General features: G+C 48.7%; 1 protein-coding gene and 1 long non-coding RNA gene across 13 annotated transcripts in view; one reads left to right on the top strand and one right to left on the bottom strand.

Annotated features, from left to right (window-relative positions):
* The window catches only part of MAST3 (microtubule associated serine/threonine kinase 3), a 69,565-nt gene extending 56,828 nt beyond the window's left edge, over positions 1 to 12,737 (top strand). For 11 of the 12 annotated variants that reach the window (XM_073324482.1, XM_073324486.1, XM_073324479.1 and 8 more), the window contains 11 exons: positions 316 to 417; positions 1,511 to 1,633; positions 2,942 to 3,051; positions 3,768 to 3,922; positions 4,625 to 4,857; positions 5,784 to 5,984; positions 6,579 to 6,805; positions 7,022 to 7,144; positions 8,982 to 9,118; positions 9,878 to 10,059; positions 10,807 to 12,737. In XM_073324482.1, the coding sequence (XP_073180583.1) occupies positions 316 to 417; positions 1,511 to 1,633; positions 2,942 to 3,051; positions 3,768 to 3,922; positions 4,625 to 4,857; positions 5,784 to 5,984; positions 6,579 to 6,805; positions 7,022 to 7,144; positions 8,982 to 9,118; positions 9,878 to 10,059; positions 10,807 to 12,035 (2,822 nt within the window). In that variant the 3' untranslated portion in view covers positions 12,036 to 12,737. The remainder of the gene's footprint in view (positions 1 to 315; positions 418 to 1,510; positions 1,634 to 2,941; positions 3,052 to 3,767; positions 3,923 to 4,624; positions 4,858 to 5,783; positions 5,985 to 6,578; positions 6,806 to 7,021; positions 7,145 to 8,981; positions 9,119 to 9,877; positions 10,060 to 10,806) is intronic. The other variant, XM_073324485.1, reaches the window with a different exon arrangement.
* A 4,115-nt stretch (positions 12,738 to 16,852) lies between these two features.
* On the bottom strand, positions 16,853 to 22,606 carry LOC140903144 (uncharacterized). Its single transcript, XR_012156162.1, has 3 exons — positions 22,181 to 22,606; positions 19,258 to 19,381; positions 16,853 to 17,355 (listed from the first exon to the last, which is right to left on the bottom strand). It is a non-coding gene; the product is annotated as an uncharacterized lncRNA (long non-coding RNA).
* Between the last annotated feature and the right edge of the window lie 276 nt (positions 22,607 to 22,882).

Genomic DNA, 22,882 nt, shown 5'->3' with positions numbered 1-22,882 from the left:
CAAGTGGGATGCTCCCTGAAGCCATAAAGGCAGGAGACCTGAGGTCAGAGCTGCTCATCATGAGAAAAATAGGGCATGAACCTACAGCTTCCTGCCCCCTCCAATCCCAGCCACTTTTGGGGTGCCTGTTGGATGGAGTCCCAGACCACAAGCTATGGGGGCCCCAGGCAATAGTGCAAGTCACTTGTGGAGTGGACAGTTACAAGTCTCCAGCTGGTGTCTCCATGATCCGCTTTTGACCCTGGCTGTTCTTATGCAAATGGCCTTTTGCTCTCAAGGGAAGGGGTCACCTCATGATTTTCCATTTTCTTCCAGATGCCGTTATGTGGCCTGAAGGCGATGAAGCTCTTCCTGCTGATGCTCAGGATTTGATCACGAGGTTGCTAAGGCACTGCCCACTGGAACGCTTAGGCACCGGTATGCGCTTACTGTACCCTACTTTTACAGCTTACATCTGCCAGGCAGCACAGGGCATGGTCACCGGTGAGATGGCTGGAGTGGCTCCTGGCTGATTTGCATTTGTCTGTTCAATTGATGTCTGTCTCGCCTTTGAGATGGCTTCCTTAAGCAATTAGAAGTGTCCCTAGGATGTTTATAAGAGCTCTTCTTTAGTATCTGACTTGTGGGCTTTGCTCTCTCATGTGGTACTGCTCATCTCAGCCTTGAGCATAGCTTTTCTACAAACTGTATTCTGCCATTGGGGTAGAAACATTCCCCTCCACTCCAGATGTCCGCATCCCTGGAGAATCTGGGCAGTGCTGACTGCATGATGGCACCCTATGTGGATAGGTACTTGATGGGATTAAAGCATGCTCCTGATGCCCCGTGGCCACCTGCAGTTGGAAACCTACAGCAGTGCTTAATAACCCAGGGCTCCTGCTCCTGGCTCCTGCAGGTGTTGAAATGTTAGTGGCTCTGTCCTGAAGAGCCCTGGTTCTCCTTCTGGTTCCCACCTAGCTTTTTGCTTGCCTTTCATTTCACCTTCAGCCTCCTGCATTTGCCGGCTTAGCACGGTTGCTACCTCTCTGTTGGTATATACAGCCCAGGGCATAGCTATGGTTCTGTGCCACTGCCGTTTCCGGCTTTAGGGTCCTGCTGCCTCTTCCTGCTCTAGCCATTGCTCGTTGTTCTCTGCTTGGCTAATGAGAAAGCGCCAACAAACATTTTGGCAGTAGGCCAGATCCTATCTCTGTTCCTGCCACATAACTCTGTAAATGTCAAAAGATTACTCTGGATTTCTCTTTGTTGGTGTAACCAAGAGCAGAATCTGTCCTGTTGTTGGAGACGTGCTGGGGATGCCAAGGCCAGAATTTGGTCTTGTGAACTTTGTTGGGATTGGCTTTGGGAACCTAAATCCAGGCTGATTCCAGTCTATCCAAGCCATCTGCACTGGGGGTCAGATAAAAATAAACTTGTTTCCAAAGTGAGAGCGCTTCCTGGGCTGAGGGGACAGCTCTAAGACCTGAAGTCATGCCTGCTCTAACCTACGTGATTCTGTGCTGGACACCAGGTGGCGCCCATGAGGTGAAGCATCATTCCTTCTTCCACAACCTGGACTGGAATGGGCTGCTGCGGCAGAAGGCTGAATTCATTCCCCAGCTGGAGGCTGAGGATGATACCAGTTACTTTGACAGTAAGGCCAATTCTTGCTTCTCCTCTTTGATTCCATTGTCCCAGCAGTGAGTCTGGGTAGAATTACCCAGAACAAAGAAACTTTCTCCAGGAAGCTGTGGGCAAATTTCTGACAGTGACTTTGCTGTAGAAAGGAATGATCAAGTCATTGCTGTGTGAAGTGAAATTCTCCTGGTCATTCCGCAGGTGGCCGTGCCTCCAGGTGCACCAGCTCCTTCGATTTGCTCGTATAAGCCCTTTGCTGATGGTGCCCCTGGCTCAAGAACCTCCTTGATGCGCTACCTGCCAGGCACAGCGGGAGGGACTGGCAGATCAGACTGAGTGCAGAGGGCTGTGGCCGGAAGAGTTCACTTGTGGGATTTTGCATACAGACTCTGGTGCTGCAGATAAAACTAAAATCTGGCACCAGGGTGATAGTTCCTAACAAGCAGTGAAGGGGCTTGCTGGCTGCACCTTGCTTTGCTCCCCTCAACTGCTTTGGGAAGTGGAAAAGAAACATCCATGCAGGGAAACCCCAGCCCTCAGCGATGTGTCTCGAGGAAAGCTCCTGTTGCTCTGCCCTGCATGCCTGAAGGCATTGATTTCTTGTGTACCCACATAGCTGACCAATGGTGCATCAGGGGTTAAAGCTGGAGTTAAATGAGTGTGCAAGGCTGAGTGCACGGTAACCTGAGGCTCACTGGGGAGCACTTTGGGGGTTGTAAAATGCATGGTTAATTCCCCCACTCCTGCAAGGCTGTGATATAGGTGACCTAATTACTTAGAAATTTGGTGTGTTTAAAGTTTGTTCTATTCACACGCTGAGAAACATAGGACTTGCTGGACCAGATGAGACCCATGGTCCATGTACTCCAGGAGTCTGTCTGTCATTGGTCAGAACCAGACACTTCACAGGAAGCTGCAAGAAACCTAATCCCTATTATCTAGAGACTGGCGTAAGCCCTGAAGCATGAGCTTTAAGATCTATTCCAAAACTTCCTAGCATTAGCAAAAGAAAATAACTTTCACTTCTGTGCCAGGGCTTCCCTGGGATTTAAACCTTGGCCCTCTGGCACGGTAAGCAAGAGGTCTACCCCTGTGCCATTTGGCCATCAGGGCCCCTCTGAACTGGTCCCCATGTGACAGTGATGGTATCCCTGCTTCAGCCTTTATTTCTGCGGTGAGGGGCTCTGGCAGACAGTAGGAGAGATGTTATTATTTTCTGTAAACAGTGAGTGTGGCCAAGTTGCTGGGATTGTAGCTCCCTGGAGGATTGACCCACCCTCATGGGAGGACCAGCCCTGGCTGCATTATCACTTCTTGCTTTCAGCTCGCTCTGAAAGGTACCGTCATTTGGGCTCCGAGGATGAGGAAACTAATGATGAGGAATCATCTGTGGAAATCGGCCAGTTCTCATCATGCTCTCACCGCTTCAGCAAGGTACTGGAAATGCCCCTGTGGAACCAAGTGGGCTTGGGGGTTTAGAGAGGCCTTCCCCCTCTGGTAGGGCCAAAGCCCCCAGCTGTCACTCTCTGCCAGAACACAAGTTTTACTAGTGACCTGAGAGGGGCTTTCTGAGCTCTCAGGCAAGGGAAAGCCCAGGGAGTCGGCTCACCTGCTGCAGGAGCACCATTGAAAGCTCTGCAGGGAATGCTCTGGGAAAGGCTGCTGGTGATTCACGGGAGGGGTGCTCTTCCTTCCAAGTGAGCACTGACCCAGCACCCCAGCCTGGTACTAAGGAGGGAGATGTTGCTAGAGGTGCTGCCCTTCATGACAGCTCAGGTCTGGATCTTGACTTTTCTGGGATAAGGATCCCATGGCACCATGCCCCAGGGTAGGAGAATTAACCCTGGAGTGTTCACCAAGGTCCCATTTGGCTGGTTGCTTCCTAGAACGCTCCTGGATTTATTATTCTTCACTCTGTCCTGAACTGTTATGTGGAGTTGCTGTGAGATGTGGTAGCTGTTTGACCTCAGAGGTGGCTGCATTTCATTGGTGGGTGGGTGATGCCTGTAAACATGTAGTCAGAGTCTCTGCTTCAGTAGTTCAAGTGACTTTGGTGGAGCCATGCCGGCAGAGGCTGGCCTGTAATATGTAAAGTTCCTGGCTGAACTCCACCTTCTGCTGGCTTCTAACATGTGGCCTCTTTGTTGCAGGTTTATAGCAGCTCTGAGTACCTGGCAGCTCACTCCAACTTGAGCCTCTCATCCTCTGAGCGCAGTCAGAGTGAGGACAAAGAGGACAGAACAGAGCGGTGGGACAGGAGCTCAGGAGACGAAGAGAAGAGCCGGCTGTCGGGCACAGAGACCAGGTGAGCTGGGTGGGACGATGCTGCAGAGACCTGGCTGAACCTCCACTGGTGCATGCTCTCCAGATCTCCCTCCATGGAGCACGAGCCTCCTGTGCCTCTAGGGCAGTGGTTCTCAAACGTTTGTACTGGTGATCCCTTTCACACAGCAAGCCTGAGTGCGACCCTCCCCCCCCCCATAAATTAAAAACACTTTTTAATATAGTTAACACCATTATAAGTGCTGGAGGCAAAGCAGGGTTTGGGGTGGAGGCTGACAGCTCGTGACCCCCCAGGTAATAACCTCACGACCCCCTGAGGGGTCCCGACCCCCAGTTTGAGAACACCCGCTCTAGGGGAAAGCGGACTCCCGAAGGCAGCAGGGATGAGCAAAGTGTGTGGACCCTCACACCATTGTTATGGCTTGGCAGCTCAGCCAGCCCTGGGCACTGGGATTTGCTCCCAGCAGTCGCCTGACAGAGGGTGGGGGAGTCCCCTTGCTGAGGGGGCGGCAGGAGATCCAGCAGTGGGTGAGTCCTGCTCCTAGAAGACTGGTTTGGAACCCCAATGAGATGGTGAAGTCCCCATAGCAGGGTCCTTGGCTGCTAGCAGTCCAGTTAGCCCTGAAGTTGGAGAAGTGGCCCAAGGGGACCCTATGGTATGGTGCTGGTGCTGTGTCTGTCCCCAGCCTCGGTCACTCTCTGACCATCTCTTTCCTCTCAATAGGCTCCGATCGTGGACGTCCTGTGGCTCAACGGCCTACTCCTCCCGGCACGAGCGAAGCTGCAGCCCTGCCACCCTCACTAGCACCTTCAGCCTGGAAACCATGCCGAAGTTTGCTTTCTCCTCCGAAGAGGAGAGCCCCTGCCCAGGCTCTGTAAAGGCTGAGAGACCAATGTTTGTGCTGGGGGACCCTGAAGCAGGGGCAGGAGGAGTGGCGAAGTCCTCAGCGTTATCAGGTACATGGGCTGTGGATGGCGGAGCTGGGTATTAAGGATACTGCAAGTGTCACCTTTTGCCATTTGGCAAAGCTCTGTGCTAAGTGTGGGACACAGCGTTGTGTCTGGCCTTCTGCTGGGGAAGCAGCCTGTATACATTGTGCAGGGCATTTACGCTGGATTGGTTGGTAGAGGCCCAGGCCATTGGGAAGCCTCCAGGTAATTCTAGCTCTAGGGTTCCCTGTTACTCCCCAAGGTTCCAGGGCAGGTGAAAGACCCTCTGTATTTATGCCCTGTTGGCACGGCATGCAGACTCTACGCTCTTCTGTCTCCCCCATCATTTCCCTGATGAGTACAGTTGGAGACCTCCGGAGCAGGTGTGTTACGCTCTGAACATCCTGCACTGTGCAGAATGGCTGGGCGTTCAAGCTTGCATCACTTGGTGGTAGGGGGCTCATCACGTGCCTCAAGGGGACGGTGATAGCTTCCCCGGTGTGTGCTGCTCGTCTCTCCTTTACCCCTTTGGGGGGGGTGGCGGCAGCGTGTGTGGTCTGTGAGGGTGCTGAGGGTGCTACACCCATGCCCCACATGTGCCCTTGAATAGGCACTGACAGGCTAGGGAGGGAGCAATTGCTGGAAGAGGGAGCCAAATGGGGGATGGGGCTTCTGGGGAGACAGCCATGTGTGGGAGTAACCACTGGGAACAAGATGGCCCTAGCTGGGCATTTGCTTAGTAGCAGAGTCTAAACCTTGCCAGTTCCTGTGGAAGGAGGTTACCTATGAGCAGGGGGAAGTGACAGTAAGGGCAGTGGCTCTTAGACTGGATACTGTTCCAGTGAATGATTCAGGATCATCCCCAGCTGGCCAGCAGCAGAATGGCTCTGCAGTGGCATTATTGTGCCTAAGAAGTAGCCGCTTGCTGACCCCCTTCCTCCCTCTTTGTCCAGCTGATATTGTCAGTCTGAACCGCGTCCGCCTGCGGAGCAACAGCACTGGCACCAAGAACTCCGCCCCGAGAGCCCTGGAGCCTGGGGTGGGCCGCAGGCTGGGGAGTCCGAAGAACGCTCCAGAGAAGCAGAGAGTGTCTTCAGGAAGTAGAGTGCCGAAATCTGCTTCTGTCTCAGCCCTGTCCCTGATCATCACCTCAGGTCAGTGGGAAGCAGCTAGTGAATCTGATGCCCAGCGTTAGCTGTGTAATTAGCAAATGCATGTTTCAGACTGGAACATCTCCACCGTGCACTCCTGCACCTTGGCCCCAGCTGCCCTGCCCCACAATGGCAGCCCTTTGTAGCTTTTATTGTCTCTGTTACACTTTCAACAGCTTGAGCATTACCAAGAAGGCTTCCCAGGCAGTTCCTGCTCAGTTAAGCCCTCTTGGGTTCCTCTGTGCCCCTCGGCAGTGGGACCCATGTAAGTGATAACACTGAACAAGAGCCAGAAAATGGAACTAGCTTTTGATGAGAGGGAAGCTGGCAAATCTTCAGAGTAGCAAAGGGAGACAAACTGTACAGACAGTGGTAAGGAAGTGAGATTTTTAGGCTCCTTTGTGGAGCGGACTGAGGTGCTCCTCACTCGGACAAAGAAGTTTCTGCATATGGTTGTCTGCCAGGCCAAGTCCTGTTAATAACAGCAGAGTTTGGCAGCCCCATTACTCTTTGGTGTGAGGGGACTGACTCCCCGCTGCGCAGTGCTGGCAGGCACGTGGGATCCAAGGGGAAACGGACACTGTCTGTTGTTTGTAGATGACTCTGGCAGCGGAGCCCTCATGAGCCCCATCTCCCCACACTCTCTCTCTTCCAACCCATCCTCTCGGGACTCGTCCCCGAGCCGGGATTCCTCCCTCAGCATCACCAGCCTGCGTCCACCCATCATCATCCACAGCTCTGGAAAGAAATATGGCTTCACCCTGCGCGCCATTCGTGTGTATATGGGGGACAGCGATGTGTACACAGTGCATCACATGGTGTGGGTAAGTGACTGACTGGCTGGGGAGTCTGCACATGAAGGGAGCAGTGTTGTGCTGCATAAGGCACGGTGCTCTGCATGCTGAGCATCAGTGGTGTAAAGGGACCAATGTTCTCTGAAGAGGAGAGGGAGGTGGCACCAACCGGCAATGAAGCCTAAAAGCTGTGTGAATAATCCTGAGGATCTGCTTAAGTAATGTTTCCTGGTTCTTCAATTCCAGAGCGTGGAAGATGGGAGCCCTGCCCAGGAAGCTGGGCTGAGAGCTGGGGATCTCATCACACACGTGAATGGAGAGTCTGTGCTAGGGTTAGTTCACATGGATGTTGTGGAGCTGCTGCTGAAGGTAAACAGCTTGCTCTGGTTGTAAATGTGCCACCGGGTGCTTTGCTCTTTGTGGAGCTCCTTCTAACACTTTGCTCCCTCTGCACATGCCTCCTGAGCCCCCGGGAGCGAGCTGCTGTTCAAGACTTTGAGCAGCAAACTTTTTGTTTAATTATCTGAGAGAGAGAGGGAATTCACAAATCAGCAGGAGTCCAGCGATAACCCCTCTCTGTTGTGGCTTGGCTTTGCCCTACGACAGTGTGGCTCTGACTCACATGCTGTGTCTGCTCCCCTGAAGCAGAGTTCTCAAACATGGGATGTACAGAGCGGGCCAGTCACTGGGGCCTGGCTGCTCCTCCTTGCTTCCCACTGCCAAATTCTATTAAAAGATGCTGAAAATCCAGCAGAATGTAGTCTCCCATGTAAGCTATGGTTGGAATTGGCTTAAGGATTTTATGAGATCCCAAATGGGAGGGGAGGTGGGTGGGGCTGCATGATTGCGAAGGGGTGGCCCCTCTGGTCGCTTGCTGTTCCCCACAGGTGTCGGGGCCTCATGACTTTGCCTATCCCAGGGTGTAATTTCACATTTCTCTCATTCTTAGACTTGGCCCGGGCTGTAGTATCCTGTGTACGGACCAAGCTTAGCCAGTAGGTCCAGTAGAATTCAGACACCCGGGTTCTTTCCTTCAGGACTGTGTGACCAAACAGCCTTCTTAAACCTATTGCTTATTTTAACAGTAGGAACAAAGCTTCTTCAGAAAAGAGGATTTTAATTCAACAAACAGTATCCATGCATGTCTGTGGCTTACCAGCCCAACAGTACTGTAGGCAGGACTAGCTTCTTCAGACACACCCAACAGGTGTCTGAAGTCTGGTTCCCCAGAATAACTACCCTTCTCTTCGGAGTGTGTCCCTTTTAAACTTCTGTAGTCCTTTTGTTGTTCTATGTTCTTGGGCTTTGACCCTTCTGGACAAAACCAGTCCTGTAAGCTCAGCAGGATATTGAGCCTGAGTCCTCAGAGCCAATGGAACCATAATAGCCCGCAAGTGTTGGCTGAGGGGAGGCTTATCTTGAGCCATTTTTTCCACTTCCTGCTTCTTTTTCCTTGCAGCCCCCTGTTAATCTAGACCAATATGTGTATACAGTAATATCCCAGTGACCAGGTCAGCATACAGCATTAATACATTATTGCAGAACAGCTGCATATCCAACACAGTGCCATCTAGAAACGCTGTGAAGAAGTTTGAGAACCCCCTTGCCCTAGAGACCACATGGCGGAAGTGCAGTTCTCCCTGTGGATGCTGGCAGCCCAAAATGTCTCTCTTTTCAAAAGGCAATTCTCCTGGGGTGGTTGGGACCTTTGTGTTCCACAGACTGGGCCCTGAGGAGAGAGGGGGGTCCGCTCCCTTATAGTCCTGTCTCCTCACTCAGTGACAGTGAGACAAGCATATGTACGTACAGTGGCCCACAGACGATCTATTTTTAATGAGGTTTACACCCTTCCTCAGTAGGGTTAATTACGGGGGGACCCTCAGGGCAGTGGTGCATTCCATAGGCTGAGCTGGAGACTCAAGCTTCAGTGTGAGAGCGCCACTGGAATGGAAGCTCAGCCTCCTTACTACCATATGCCATGAGTGAGGCATGATCTAGCAGTCTGAGCAGTGGACTGGGAGCCAAGACTACCTGAGTCCTGATTCCAACTCTGACAGTGACTCCTGCTGTCGGCTTGGTGGACCAGGTCACTTATTCCGCGGGAGGTCAGACAAGATGATTCTGATGGGCCCTTCTGGCCTTAGAATCTGCTGTAAACAGGCTCATGCCGTATGCGTCACAACAACTCACTTGGTGCATTTCACAGAGTGGCAACAAAGTAGCGCTGCGAACCACCGCCCTAGAGAACACATCCATCAAAATTGGTCCTGCTCGGAAAAACAGTTCCAAGACCAGGATGGCCAGAAGGAGTAAGAAAAGCAGGAAAAGGGACAGTCAGGACCGGTGAGTAGAAATAGACTGGGAACCGGATGACTTCTGTTACTGGGCATCTCTGTGTAGTTCTGAAGAGAAGCTGGCGTGTGAGCCCTGAAGTATCTTGGGGAGCTTTGAGTTTATTCACCTAAGATAGGGAAGGAAAACGTCTAAATGCTGCCTCCACCAGGGAGAAGCTCTCCCAACTAGCAAATGCTACTTAGTGTTAGCCAAAGAGACCAGTGCCTTCTGTACTTACTCTTGGGCCAGCATCCTCTTGCTTCACACAAACAGAAGGGGTGAGAATTTACTCAGCTTCTTGAAGCCACAATGCCTGGTAGTGCCATGTTATAGCATGCCCTGGGGAACACAGGTTGAAGGCTCAGTGAAACAGGCTGTGGATATCAAGGGCAAAGAATAGAGATTTTTCCTTTAAAAATTCCATGGATGTTAATGGCTGCAGTAGCTTTTAATGGTAAGGTTCCTGTATGTGCTTGTTGGCAGATCTGGCTCTTTGCAGCTTGCTATAGAATATTTTTATAAGGCATCTTTTGTCTGAAATGGTGATGCAGTAAATTCCTTTCCCCATTGTTCGTAGCATGCAGAATCCTGAAGTGTTGAGTTCTTGGCTGAAAACTCAGCCTGGAGTTGTAGACCTCCCTAGAAGACAGACTTGGGAGAAATCTTGTTTTTTAATGCCCAAGGGGAATACAAAGAGGTTTTGTGAAGTTTGTTTCTAATGGGCCCTTCCATGTAAATCCTGCCCCTGGGGCTTTTTTCATCTCAAAGGAGAAAGTGCCTTTTCAAAAAGATCTCCAAGCAAACGACTGTACTGCACACCAGCCGGAGCTTCTCATCTGGCCTCCATCACTCCCTGTCATCAAGCGAGAGCCTTCCAGGATCTCCCACACACAGTCTGTCACCTGGACCTACAACTCCCTGCCGCAGCCCTGCTCCAGACCTCCCACTAGGTAGGGGTTAGTTCTGATCACTCACCCAACTACGGCTTCTGCTACTTGTGAGGTGGCTTGCCCTGTGCTCTGTCCATTCCATGGGTGGTGTATGTGGCTGTAGAGCGTGTGCTCTCAGGCTGTTCCTGCAACAGGATCAAGGCTGGGAATGCGACTGTGTCTCCAGGGTTCACTCGGGGGCTTGTGGACACTCTAAGCCTGCTCCACTCAAAGGAGAACACTATGATAACTTGTACAGATGGGTATCTCTGTCACTCATGCGTTTATGGCAACAGTGCTTTGTGCCAAAGGGCTTGTCTGCCCCAACTGCTAACTTGCCTTTCAAAAGGTATTTTGACATGTTGAGGATCATAGTGGCTCTTGGGAATAATCTTCCAGAGTAAATGAACATTTCCCTGTAAATTCACAGTACGGGGCAAGGACGGAGAAACGCAGTGTATAAAAACACAGGGTAGAATGACAAGAGGGAGCACTAGGTCAGCTGCAGTTGCAGCTGGGTTCGTATGCAGTGATTGGAACCTGTGGGTCCCCCTGTAACTTGCAGTGCTGCTCAGAGTAAAGTAGCCAGGTTCCAAATCATTCATGAAGTGCCTTGATTTGGCGGACATCTCATTCAGGCCCACCATATGTGAGACTGATGCTGGAAATGCTGACCTTGCCCGAGCCCTGTGATGTGTAGGGAATGTGAGCATAGTATTCATCTTGGGTGAGTTGATCTCTCTCTCTCTCTCTCTCTCTCTCTGGCAGATTCTGTCTCCCCACAGAGCACCTCCCCATCCTCTAGCACCCCCACCTCTCCTGCAGGACACATCAGACCGAGCTCTCTTCATGGGCTAGTGCCGAAGCTCAGTGGTCAGCGTTACAAGGTGGGGCGCCGCAAGTCCACCAGCAGCATCCCCCCATCTCCCCTTGCATGTACTCCTTCTTCAGTCCCACAGCCACCTTCTCCTCAGAGGTCCCCATCGCCACTACCAAGTTACACCAAAAACGTTCATTCCTTCCAGGGCAAGACCCTGTCTCCCCCCACCATTGTCAGGCAAGTGTCTCGGCCCAGGAGTGCCGAAGGCCCCAGGTCCCCTCTGCTAAAACGAGTCCAGTCTGCTGAGAAAATAGCTACCTACCTAGCAGAAAAGAAAACCATCAGCAGTCGGAAGCTCACACTGGAAATGCCTCCAGGAGACGGGATGGGGGAGTCTCTCGGGGAGCGGGAGACTCCTATCCAGGCGGGAGAGCTCTGTGCTATGGCTTACCCAGGGACCCCCCGAATGAGAGACTGGACAGGGGAAAGGCACGACCGCGACCAGGAGGTTGTTGTCATGAGGAGGTTGAACCTGTCAGAGCGCAGGGACTCCTTTAAAAAGCAAGAAGCTGTCCAAGAAGTGAGTTTCGATGAGCCAGAGCTGGTGCCTGTGAGTGAGGATGGCACGAAAACAGAGGCCAAGCTGGACAAGGAGCATGCGCCATGGAGACTTTCCCCTCATGCAGCTTCCTGGGTGGAGACCAGACCAAGTTCAGTATTTGGTAGCTCTTCAGAGCCCCCAAACCCAGAGCAGATGCCTACTGTGGTGCCCCAGATAGCAGTTCAAGGGTCAGAGAGCGATGAACAGGAGACTAACACAGCTGAGTGGGAATGCCAAGGGTCCTACCCTATCCAGTTGATGGCCAGGGTTTATACTGAACAAATGGATGGAACTACAGCAGTGGAATACAAGAGTGTCTCCTCCCAGTGTAGAGAGAACCGGGGGCAGAGAGAGCTCTGTGCGGGGCAAGAGCCCTCACCAGCTTCTGGGTCCCCGCATAGGACATGTTGTGGTAAGGGCATGGTGGGCTCACCCCAGCTGAGCAAAGCGCCTCCAAGGCTGAAGTTGTGGGGGAGCACAGGAATGCAGGAGCATGAGTGCACAGAAACTGAGACGCCCAGCGCAAATCAACAAAAGATGCATGATCAAGCTCGTAAAAAAGTCAAGGATGAGTAATAGCCACACGTTTAGCAAAAGGAACTGCTAAAGGTGAACAGTCAACACAGTGACAGGGCATCTTCAACTCTGCATGAACTCCACAAGGGATCAGCTTCCAGAAAAAGCAAATCTGCGCTGGAGACTGGCACACCATCCAGCTGCTGAGATGTGCTCTTCAAATTACATACCTGCGTTTTGTGAGAGTAAATGCACCTGAAACATTTTTAACATCAGACCTGGCAGGGGTGGGGAATAATTTGACGAATTTACTTACAAAAGGTTTTTGTACTAACTGGAAAGATGTTAATATTTTTGTAGAGCTAAGGAAGCTGCTCTGTTGTGATGGCGTTTCCTCAGTAGGACCTAAACCGTTGTAAATAGAAAGGACTAGACGTGAATCCTTCTAACTAATTTATTACCTTTATAAGCTAAGAAGAGGCATCTGAGGGCATCTCAACTGACTTTTGTGCTAGGGGAAGCATTACCGCTATTTTGTAAATGTTTATAATCCCACCTCTGAAATGCACTATATGTTCTATCATTTCTAAGAACCATTAGTTTTGCCCCTTTTGTTATTGTCAGTTTCAAGAGGCAAGGCACAAAGAAAACAGTTAAGAGCCAAGCTTTAAAATACCGTTTTTGGTAGGGATATGCACAGCAGGGTATGTCTTGGTGCCTTGATCTTCATACAGGTGTCTTATTCTTCCCGGAAGAGCTGGTCTTCATTGAAGGTAAAAGCAGTAACTTTATAATGATGTGATTCGTGTTCTGGAACAGACCAATGGTCCATCTAGTCCAGTACCCTACTCTTGCCAATGCCAGATGTCTCAGAATTAGGCATAAATTTCCCTCTCCCCAATATGTTTGTTTGGGAAGAATTTTTGCTTTGGTGTTTTATGATGCTCCTGGGCAGGGGACACGCGTGTGATTGATGCCCACCAGGAATGTATAAATCAAGTATTACAAATCCCAGACAAACGTTGTTGAACAGTTTCCATATCCTGGCCTTGTGCTGTCACTGGCATTGAACATTTCTCCCCCAGAATGTTGTGTATACATCTCAAACACCAGCTCCTCTTTAGTGTGTGCGCTGAATCATTACTCTTCCACTACTACTTCTTTGACATGTTGACTTGGCCAATTCTAGGACACAGTGGTACTGATAAAGGGCAGCAAGGTCTCTGTGCGCATTTGTCAAGATGGGACTGATTTTAAGAGTGAGAGTGAGAACTCCCTTGCTGTGTGTGGCCAGTTCCCATCTATGTTAATTGATGCTGCATATAAGCCAGGGTGTTTGGGGTGGAAAATGAATGTTTTAGTAACCTACAGAAGTTCCCTCCAGTTCTTTCCATGTTGCGGTTATCTTTCTTGGGTGATAACAGATTCAGAGCCTTCCAGTGTCGCTGCTAGCTCAGCCAGAGGGGTTTCTGCAGAGTGAGGTGAGCTGCTCCCTCCTAGGTGCTAATTGTGTTTCCTCCCCACAGAGCAAGAGACTCTGCTGAGAATCTTACCATGCCTGCCTCATGGAAATGAGAAAAGGAGGACTTGTGGCACCTTAGAGACTAACAAATTTATTTGAGCATAAGCTTTCATGAGCTACAGCTCTCTTCATCGGATGCATTCAATGGATCCGATGAAGTGAGCTCTAGCTCATGAAAGCTTATGCTCAAATAAATTTGTTAGTCTCTAAGGTGCCACAAGTCCTCCTTTTCTTTTTGCAGATACAGACTAACACGGCTGCTACTCTGAAACCTGTCATGGTAATGAGCATCACCAGGCTGGCTCATCAGGAGTGATTTAATCATGTTAGTCTTAGTTGCAAGAGATGGCGCTTGGGGATCTCCTGGCATTTGGTGATTGATCAAAATTGCTATTTAGCAGCTGAGGAAATTGAGGGATTTTCACTTGAGGTGCTGCTGGCAAGGGGGGATACACCAAGGGATTAGACTCCTTTAAATCATGTGACAGAGATATGTGATGTATTGGGCTAGAATATGTCTTAGTGTGTCAGTTTATAAGACACTCCAGGATTCCATCTTTTGGAATCAAGATGACACCTAAGAAGCAGTTTGACAACAGCTAAAGAACCACAAAGCTGGGATTAGTCTATGAGCAATATCTATCCTCCTCTTGTCGCATTGTTAGGTCCTGTGTTCCCTGTCTTCATGCACCTTCTAGTTCAAATCAGAGGACTAGATGTGATGGGCAAGGAAAGTCTGGACTGGCTGATGTCCCTCGGTGCTTTCTACCTTTCCTTGAATCTGCAGCATGTGAGGACTGTCATTGTTCAGCTCAAGGCCCTGTTGTAAAGGGTGAGCCTACAAACCCTGCCCACTGGCTTTACATGCTGAATAAGCAGCCAAGTGCAGGTTACCTCTTGGCACCAGATATCTAACCTTGTTTAACTGTTCCTGTTTTCCAGCTGCTCTTGGCTAGCCTGGTCCCATTCATATTGTGCTCCCATGTTAAAGGGAGACAAGAAAGGCTATAAATTTGACTTGACAAGAAGCACCTTCTTAAGATCTTTACTATGAGTAGAACCAGGAATGGAGGGAACATTAAGAGATTTCTTAAGAGGAACTTGCCTATTTTTTCCATTTAAAAAAAAGACTTGAACATCTCTCCTCCCAATCCCTCATTCAAACCTCGTCACCAACAAAGATGATGTAATTATTTAATGTGTTCTCTACCCCAGGTATGTCCTTTTCCTCTCTCCCATATAACCGTGCTCTCCATGGCAGCTCCTAGGAGTAGGGTAGGGCAGTACCACCTGCCAGCCTAGCTTTTCCAAACTGAAGCTCTAACTCATTTGGAAAGTGTATATTCTTTAATAAACAAAACACAAATAGACTGTATCACTGGCTGTTTCTATTGTGTCAGCCTTGTTCAGGGGCTAGAACAGGAACTCAGCCCTCAAACAGAAAATACTAGTTGGGGTTTTGCATGTTATGCTGGGTTTCTAGTGTGGGGTTCTTTTTATGACATCTGGGCAGATTATGTGAGCTTTCAAGGACTCAGTGATGCTCCGCTGGCACTTGTGCATTCCTGCCACATTAACAGCATCTCAACATTTGAATATTTATAACTTCCAATATTAAACTTTTTAAAGGAAAAGAAAAAGTAGAATTCTCGTGGTCTGACTTCCAAAGACTGTTTGAGCTTGGGCACACTTTTAAATGTCCATGCGATGGTCAATTTGTACTTTTAGACATATAGGCAAAACCTAGATAGTTGTAGAGGTTTGTAAGAGTTTGTGTGAACACCCCATCTTGTATCTCATGCATGAGAACTACAGCACTGTACTGCCTATGCCTATCCTCTGAAAGTATTTGTTTTTTCAGGCTTTGTGTGAGCAATAGGATTGCCAGTGAAGATGTAATAAGTAGGCAAGCTAGGGGTTTGATAGATCTGTCAGACCTCAAAGCTCATTCAGGGACCTGTGTGTCTGAACCAAATGAAAATTAGCTGAAGGGTTACTAATTACTTGTGACTATTTAGAATGGGGGTGGGGGGAGAGAGAGGAACTTTTTTTCAGACCGCTTGTTTTAGACAAGATTGAATTTTATAATCGTATAGAGGGTTTTTGTTTCTGTTTAATGCTTTTTTTTCCTTGTAGAGAGAGATTTAAATACTTCCGAGCCAAAATAAATTAATCAGTTTGATCTTCTTTTCTGAGATGTTCCACATGAGACAGAGTTGGTTAGGAAAAGCACAACTGGAATTTATCCATCTGTTTCCCTCCTTCCCTGGGCCAGGTTTCAGAATATTCATGCAAATATTGAGTTTTTGTTTATTTTCAGTGATTTGCAGTTTCTCTGCTGTATTCTGCATAAAGCTAATTTCTAAAACCTTCCCCAGGATGTGCTTTCAGAACATACAGACATTCCACAGAGGCTTCTGAGTGAACGGAGCATTTAATTAGAGCTCTACCTTTTTATTAAAAATGTAATAAACTACACTGTGTTGTCTCAGTTGTCTTTAGTTGTAATTTCTGAATTCCCTTTCCCTCTTGTGCTGGTGGATTTTGTATGAAGAGTCCCTCTGGCATTTTCCAGCATTTCTAAGGTTTTATATGATGTAAATGTTTACATTTGATAATGCATGTGTGTTTTTTCTAACTGCAGTGTTTGCAGAAACTGACACAGTGCAAGTATTGGGCTTTTATGTCAAAACACTTATTTATATCCTTCCCTGTACAGTTTGTATGGCGATGATACCTAACCATGTGTGCAAAGCTGTCAGAATGGTATTTTTTTATTATTATTTGTATAATGCTAATGTCTATGCCATTTTGTAGCACCAATCCCACCGTAAAGTGATTCCTTTTCCCACCCCAGACTTGAGAGTAACTGGTGATGCTAGCTTTCTATTTTGATTGCTTATTTAAGCAGAATTTGGTTTTTTTACGTTTGTGTGGCTGTTTTAAATTGACTGCTTCTCCTGTGTTAATCCTTGTAGTAGTTTACCCAGAAAACAAGCAAACAATCATGTTGGTGGCCAAGAGCATGTATTAATTCCACATCATCAGCCTGTGGAGGCACAGAAGCACTTTCTGGTCTTGGGGTTTAGTGAACAAAATGGTTCTTTGCTAGAAGATGATGCAGAATGAAGTGTTTTTGCTTCTGAAATGATGTTGCCAACAATTACTCTCTGTTGTAATCCTGTTTCTGCGGAATCACTTGTTTCCTTTTTATTTTATTTTTTTTACTTTTTAATTTTTTTTGCATCTCTCTTATTTAGGATAGGCTTTCTGCTTGCTTCCTCTGCCTTCTCTATTAACCACTCAGGAAGTTAGCATTGTTGTTTTGAAAAAAACTAAAAATGGACACCTCCTTTACACTGACCAGCTGTAAAAGGGGATCAACAGGACAGTGGCTGAACTAGTATTTAAGAATAAAACTCTTGTTTCAGAAGTTGTATTAAAAGGATTTTTATGGAAAATGTCTTAAAAGTAAACAGGACTCTGTCTTCCTGTATTATACTGAACACTGGTCTTGGTATGAATCTATTCAGAAAAAGTTTCATGTTGTAATAAAATTGTTCCTTGAGATGGAGCTGAAGTTCATAGCCTTCTGTTCAAGGGGGGAGTACTTAGTGCAGAACTGCTGATACTGAAGCTTGGAAAGAACATTTTGGAAATAGATTTCTTATTACTCCTGCATGTTCACTACCCAATCTTCCTGATGTGTAACACGAAGTAAATGGCATGCAGTGTAACAACTGCTTCAGTTCCTTCCAGATTTTGCAATTCCATGCCTGTGACTACACTGTCAGTTTGTTCCTTGGTGTGAAGATCTTGTTGAATGGCAGTTCACATCCCAGCTTCATCCAGTAGATTCTAGAGTAAAATCCTGAAATTAGCTGAAGCACTAGCTGATGCTGTCAACTCAGCCAGCAGGCTCAAGACCAGGATTGCATCTGTGGCATTGACAACTGGTCTAATCAAGTAAAAGGATGCACAAGAGTGACCAGCCCAAGGAGCTAAAGTATAGTACCTGGGACCACCAAATATTTCTCATTCATGACCTCCTTCCCTTCCTTTGCTCTGCCTGTGACAAGTTCACTGCAACCCATGATCTACATCAGTGATGCGCAAACTTTTCCAGTCATGCCCCCTTTACCATTGGTCACCCTCCCTCCCCCACATCACTTGTAGTCTGAAGTAATCCTGCTGACGCCCGTGCTGCCTTCAGGGCTGGGCGGCTGGAGAGTGGCTGCTGCCAGCCAGGGCATTCATATTGTTTGCGGTATGGGAGAACTATTTTTTTTTTTTAATCCCTCTCCTGTCCTGCTCTGCAATACCCACTCTTTTTATTCCACTCCCGCTATTATGGCAGTGGGTCCTGTGGGATGCACGGGATTCCCGTTTCTGTGCGCCTCCAACCTCTTGTGCATGCCTCCCCAGTTTGTGCCCCATTGACCTCCATCTCACTTCTTTTGTCTCCTCACGCTTTCTGAAAGCCAGTTCTCTGCCTCCAACCGCAGACTCTTTGCTCCCCTCAGCATCACTGCTGTCCAGCTTCTTTCATTTCCAGCTATTGTCCTGTGGCATCTTCTACAACCCAATCAACCTGCCTCACTCTTTTGTCCTCCTCCTCTGGGTGGCTGCCATATCCCCCACCCCATCCTCCAACCTCTCTGATGTGATGTCTTTCCCTTTACTCTGCTGAACTGCATGAGGCCTCCCAATCATGGCCTGGACTGACTAACAATCTTGGTGACTCACTTGACGTGGTCTTCAAGCACTGCATGCTCTCTCTTTCCCATCTCCTCCCCTTTCATTTCTGTTCCCTTATTTATTTGTAGTGTCGTTGTGCCTAGAGGCCCCACTCAGGGATCATGGCACAAGGTGCTGCGCAAACAGGAAGATGGTCCCTGTCCAAAGAGTTTAATCCCTTTCTCCACTCTCTGATTTCTTTCAAAATTGGGCACACTCTTCCACTTCCTCTTGCACAGTTCTGTGACCTCAAGCCTATTGAACTCCACACCACTGACCCTGTCACTTCCGTCCTCTCCTGCCTTGTTCAGAGGACCTGCGCTACTCCAGCCTTCTTCAGTGTGTGAGATCTTGTCAACCACTTTTTCCCCAAACCTAAGGAAAAAACCTTCCTTTACTGCCTCCTACCCATTTCCTCTCAAACCTCTTTGGGAATGCTATCTGTGCCCTCTGTCCACTTCGTTCTGGCTTCTCTCATCAGGGACAGCACTGACCACCTGGACAAATCAGAAAGCCTGGTCTCTATTCATTCCACTCTAGATATTTGAGCCATTGTCTTCCCAGCTTACTCTGTTTATGACTGGTTGTCATCTGTGGGAGGCCTGAGTCACCCTTTGATCTGAAATTAATTTAGCATGGACAAACTGACTCTGGCAGCACCCTGGATCCTCAGAAACTTGCATAAATGACAAAGTGCTCACTAAACATGGGCCAGAAAATTGGATTCTGTATTTACCCTGGACAAAAATAAAACTGTCTCCATTTTGAAATGTATTTCCAGTGAGCCATGTCAGCCAGTTGCCAAATCCAGTGTGCTTCGCTGGCAGGTGAGCAGCATCTCATCAGCACCCATTTAAACATGGAACTGGGCCTGTTCTCACAAAATATTTAAAATATGCTTTAGCTGAATCTAGCTGCTCTGCTTTCCCACCCTGCAAGAGTCATCAGCTAGCAAAAATGTGCAAGACTGGAAAGACAAATCTTCCTCTTCCATATGTACACAATTACCTGTCTGACACCTACCAGCTGAGATGTGTCTGCACAAAATCACGCTTCCAGCTGCCTGTCTCTCATTGGCATGGATTGCAGTACAACAGCAAAAGAATAAAAGACAGGCTGCTCCCACTGCCACCATAAAGCTTCCATTCTGCGGGGAAAAGATGTTACTTAAACCTTTTGGAGCTAATCATGTGTGTCTCTCTATTTTCCTCACTGCCTTCTGGGATGGTAGCTGAGCCGGGCATGGCAAGACCTGCTGCCATAAGCATCAGTGCTGGAATTAGGCCAGAGCTGAGCTTCAGTAGATTAAGGAGGAGGTCAGACTAAACAAGAGCCCCAGTATCTCTTGGGCAAAGATGACAAGTACATAAGAACGGCCAGACTGGGTCAGATCAAAGGTCCATCTAGCCCAGTATCCTGTCTTCTGACAGTGGCCAGTGCCAGGTGCCCCAGAGGGAATGAACAGAACAGGGAATCATCAAGTGATCCATCCCCTGTTGCCCATTCCCAGCTTCTGACAAACAGAAGGTAGGGACACCATCCCTGCCCATCCCGGCTAATAATAAGTGATGGACCTGTCCTCCATGAATTTATTTAGTTCTTTTTTGAACCCTGTTCAACTTCACAACATCCTCTGGCAAAGAGTTCCACAGGTTGACTGTGCATTGTGTGAAGAAATACTTTTATTTGTTTTAAACCTGCTGCCTATTAATTTCATTTGGTGACCCCTAGTTCTTGTGTTATGAGGAGTAAATAACACTTCCTTATTTACTTTCTCCACACCATTCATGATTTTATAGACCTCAATCATATCCCCCCTTAGTCATCTCTTTTCTAGGCTGAAAAGTTCCAGTCTTTTTAATCTCTCCTCATATGGAAGTTGTTCCATGGCCCTAATCATTTTTGTTGCCCTTTTCTGAACCTTTTCCAATTCCAATATATATTTTTTGAGATGGGGCGATCACATCTGCATGCAGTATTCAAGATGTGGGTGTATCACAGATTTATATAGAGGCCATGATATTTTCTGTCTTATTATCTATCCCTTTCTTAATGATGCCCAATATTCTTTTGTTTTTTTGACTGCCGGTGCACATTGAGTGGATGTTTTCAGAGAACTGTCCACAATGACTTCAAGATCTCTTTCTTGAATGGGAACAGCTAATTTAGCCCCCTTCATTTTATATGTGTAGGTTTTCCAATGTGCATTACTTTGCATTTATCAACACTTAATTTCATCAGCCATTTTGTTGCCCAGTCACCCAGTTTTGAGAGATCCTTTTGTACATCTTTGCAGTCTGCCTGGGACTTAACTATCCTGACTAGTTTTGTGTCATCTGCAAATTCTGCCACCTCACTGTTTACCCCCTTTTCCAGGTCATTTATGAATATGTTGAATAGGCCTGGTCCCAGTACAGACTCCTGGGGGACATCGCTATTTACCTCTCTCCATTCTGAAAACTGACCATTTATTCCTACCCTTTGTTTCCTATCTTTTAACCAGTTACCAGTGCATGAGAGAACCTTCCTTCTTATCCCATGACAGCTTACTTTGTTTAAAAGCCTTTGGTGAGGGACCTTGTCAAAGGCTTTCTGAAAATCTAAGTACACTATATCCACTGGGTCCCCCTTGTACACAAGCTTGTTGATCCCCTCAAAGAATTATAGTAGATTGATGAGGCATGATTTCCCTTTACAAAAACCATGTTGACTCTTCCCCAACAAATTATGGCCATCTATGTGTCTGACAATTTTGTTCTTTACTATAGTTTCAACCAGTTTGCCCGGTACTGAAGTCAGATTTACTGGCCTGTAATTGCTGGGATCACCTCTGGAGCCCTTTTAAAAAATTGGCGTCACATTAGCTATCCTCCAGTCATCTCGTACAGAAGCTGATTTAAATAATAGGTTACAGTCTACAGTTAGTAGTTCTGCAATTTCACATTTGAGTTCCTTCAGAACACTTGGGTTCCATCTGGTCCTGGTGACTTATTACTGTTTAATTTATCAATTCGTTCCAAAATGTCCTCTAATGACACCTCAATCTGGGACAGTTTATCAGATTTGTCACCTAAAAAGAATGGCTCAGCTGTGGGAATCTCCTTCACATCCTCAGCCGTGAAGACAGATGCAAAAAATTCAGGTAAAGGGAAGAGCCTTCTGTCCACCTGGGAATATTGAGAAGGCTTTCCCTGCCTTTTAGTTTGCTGATCTGAAAGAAGATGGGATCTTTAACTCTGCCCTTTAAAGTGACTTGTTTGGGTGAGCCTTGTGGAGCATGCTTGAGGCCCAAAATTGAGCCAGTAAAAGCTGTATTCCGCCAGGCCCCAGTGCAGTGTGAGTGGTCCCATGTACTGTGGGAAGTTTGAATGTGTCTAGCTGTGTGTGTCTGTGCAGTGCTGCCAGGGCTGGTGGCTTTTTTTTTTTAACCAGTGAAGGGATTTGCTTGGGGCTGGAGCAAGGCCTCCGACACACTGAGATGTTCCAGGCTCCCAGGGTGCTTAAGACCCCTCGTTGGCTGTCTTGTCCAACTTGCCTGCTTTCTAGGACAGAAAAACCTCTTAAAGCTGCCACAGGCAGCGCTCTCTCCTCATCAACTCCAAGCCATTCTCGCAGGAGGGGGGCCAAAAGCCTAGCAGCTCAGGAGCCTTTTCCCTTCCCCTCCTGCAAACAAGGGGCACAGATGGGTCCTCTATTTCTCCCCCACACACCTAGGAAGGAATGGGGGGGGCGCCACTGCAGCCCTGTGGGGGAGGGGAGTGAGCCCCAGGAGGAGTGGGGGTGGGGGCTGAACTGGAGTGGGGATGGGTGGGGCTGAATTAGTAGCTGGGCAGGAGATGGGGAGAGAGCACCTGCAGCAGGGACCAAACCCCCTTACTCAGTAAGTTTGGGATAGGGGCAGGGCAGCACCTGATAGACCAAACACACATGATTGTAAAAAACTCACCATGACAATTTGGGTCCCACACGTGCGGGTTCGGTGCTGGTGTGTCCATACTCCCTGCGGGGGACAGGAGGAGCTGTCAGCATCGAGCTGCCCCAGGCCTGTTGGCTCTCTGGATGCCTGGGTGTGATGCAGGCTGGAGAGCAGCCATGGCGCCCCTCAATGACAACAACATCACAGAGAGGCAGGGTGGGCACAGGGGGGGTGTCTCAGAGGGAGATGATGGGTGCTGGGGGGGTCACTGAGGGGTGCAGCTGGGGGGGGGCTCTGAGGGGCGTGGAGGATGCTGGGGAGGTAAAGGGGCTCTGAGAGGCGTGACAGGTGCTGGGGAGTGGTGGTGGGGTCACTGAGGGGAGTAGCTGGGGGGCTGTGATGCATGATGGGTGCTGGGGGGGGTCACAGGAGAGTGGCCGGGGGACTCTGAGGAGCGGGGTGGGAGGTCACTGAGGGGAGGTGCGGATGCTGAGGGGGTCACTGAGGGGAGCGGCCTGGGGGGCGGTGGGGGGGTCACAGGGGAGCAGCCAGGAGGGAGGGTTCTGAGGGGTGTGATGGGCTATGGGGGGTCACTGAGGGGATCGGCCATGGGGGGGCCCTGAGGCGCAGGGTGGTGGGCACTGGGGGGGTCACTGAGGGGTGCAGCTGGGGGGGGCTCTGAGACACAGGGCGGTGGGCGCGGGGGGGCTCTGAGGCATGGGACGGCAGGCA

The sequence above is a fragment of the Lepidochelys kempii genome, chromosome 25, assembly GCF_965140265.1.
Source record: "Lepidochelys kempii isolate rLepKem1 chromosome 25, rLepKem1.hap2, whole genome shotgun sequence".
Taxonomy (NCBI): domain Eukaryota; kingdom Metazoa; phylum Chordata; order Testudines; family Cheloniidae; genus Lepidochelys; species Lepidochelys kempii.
The sequence above is the reverse complement of the archived record's forward strand: the minus strand, read 5'-3'. Positions and strand labels throughout refer to the sequence as shown.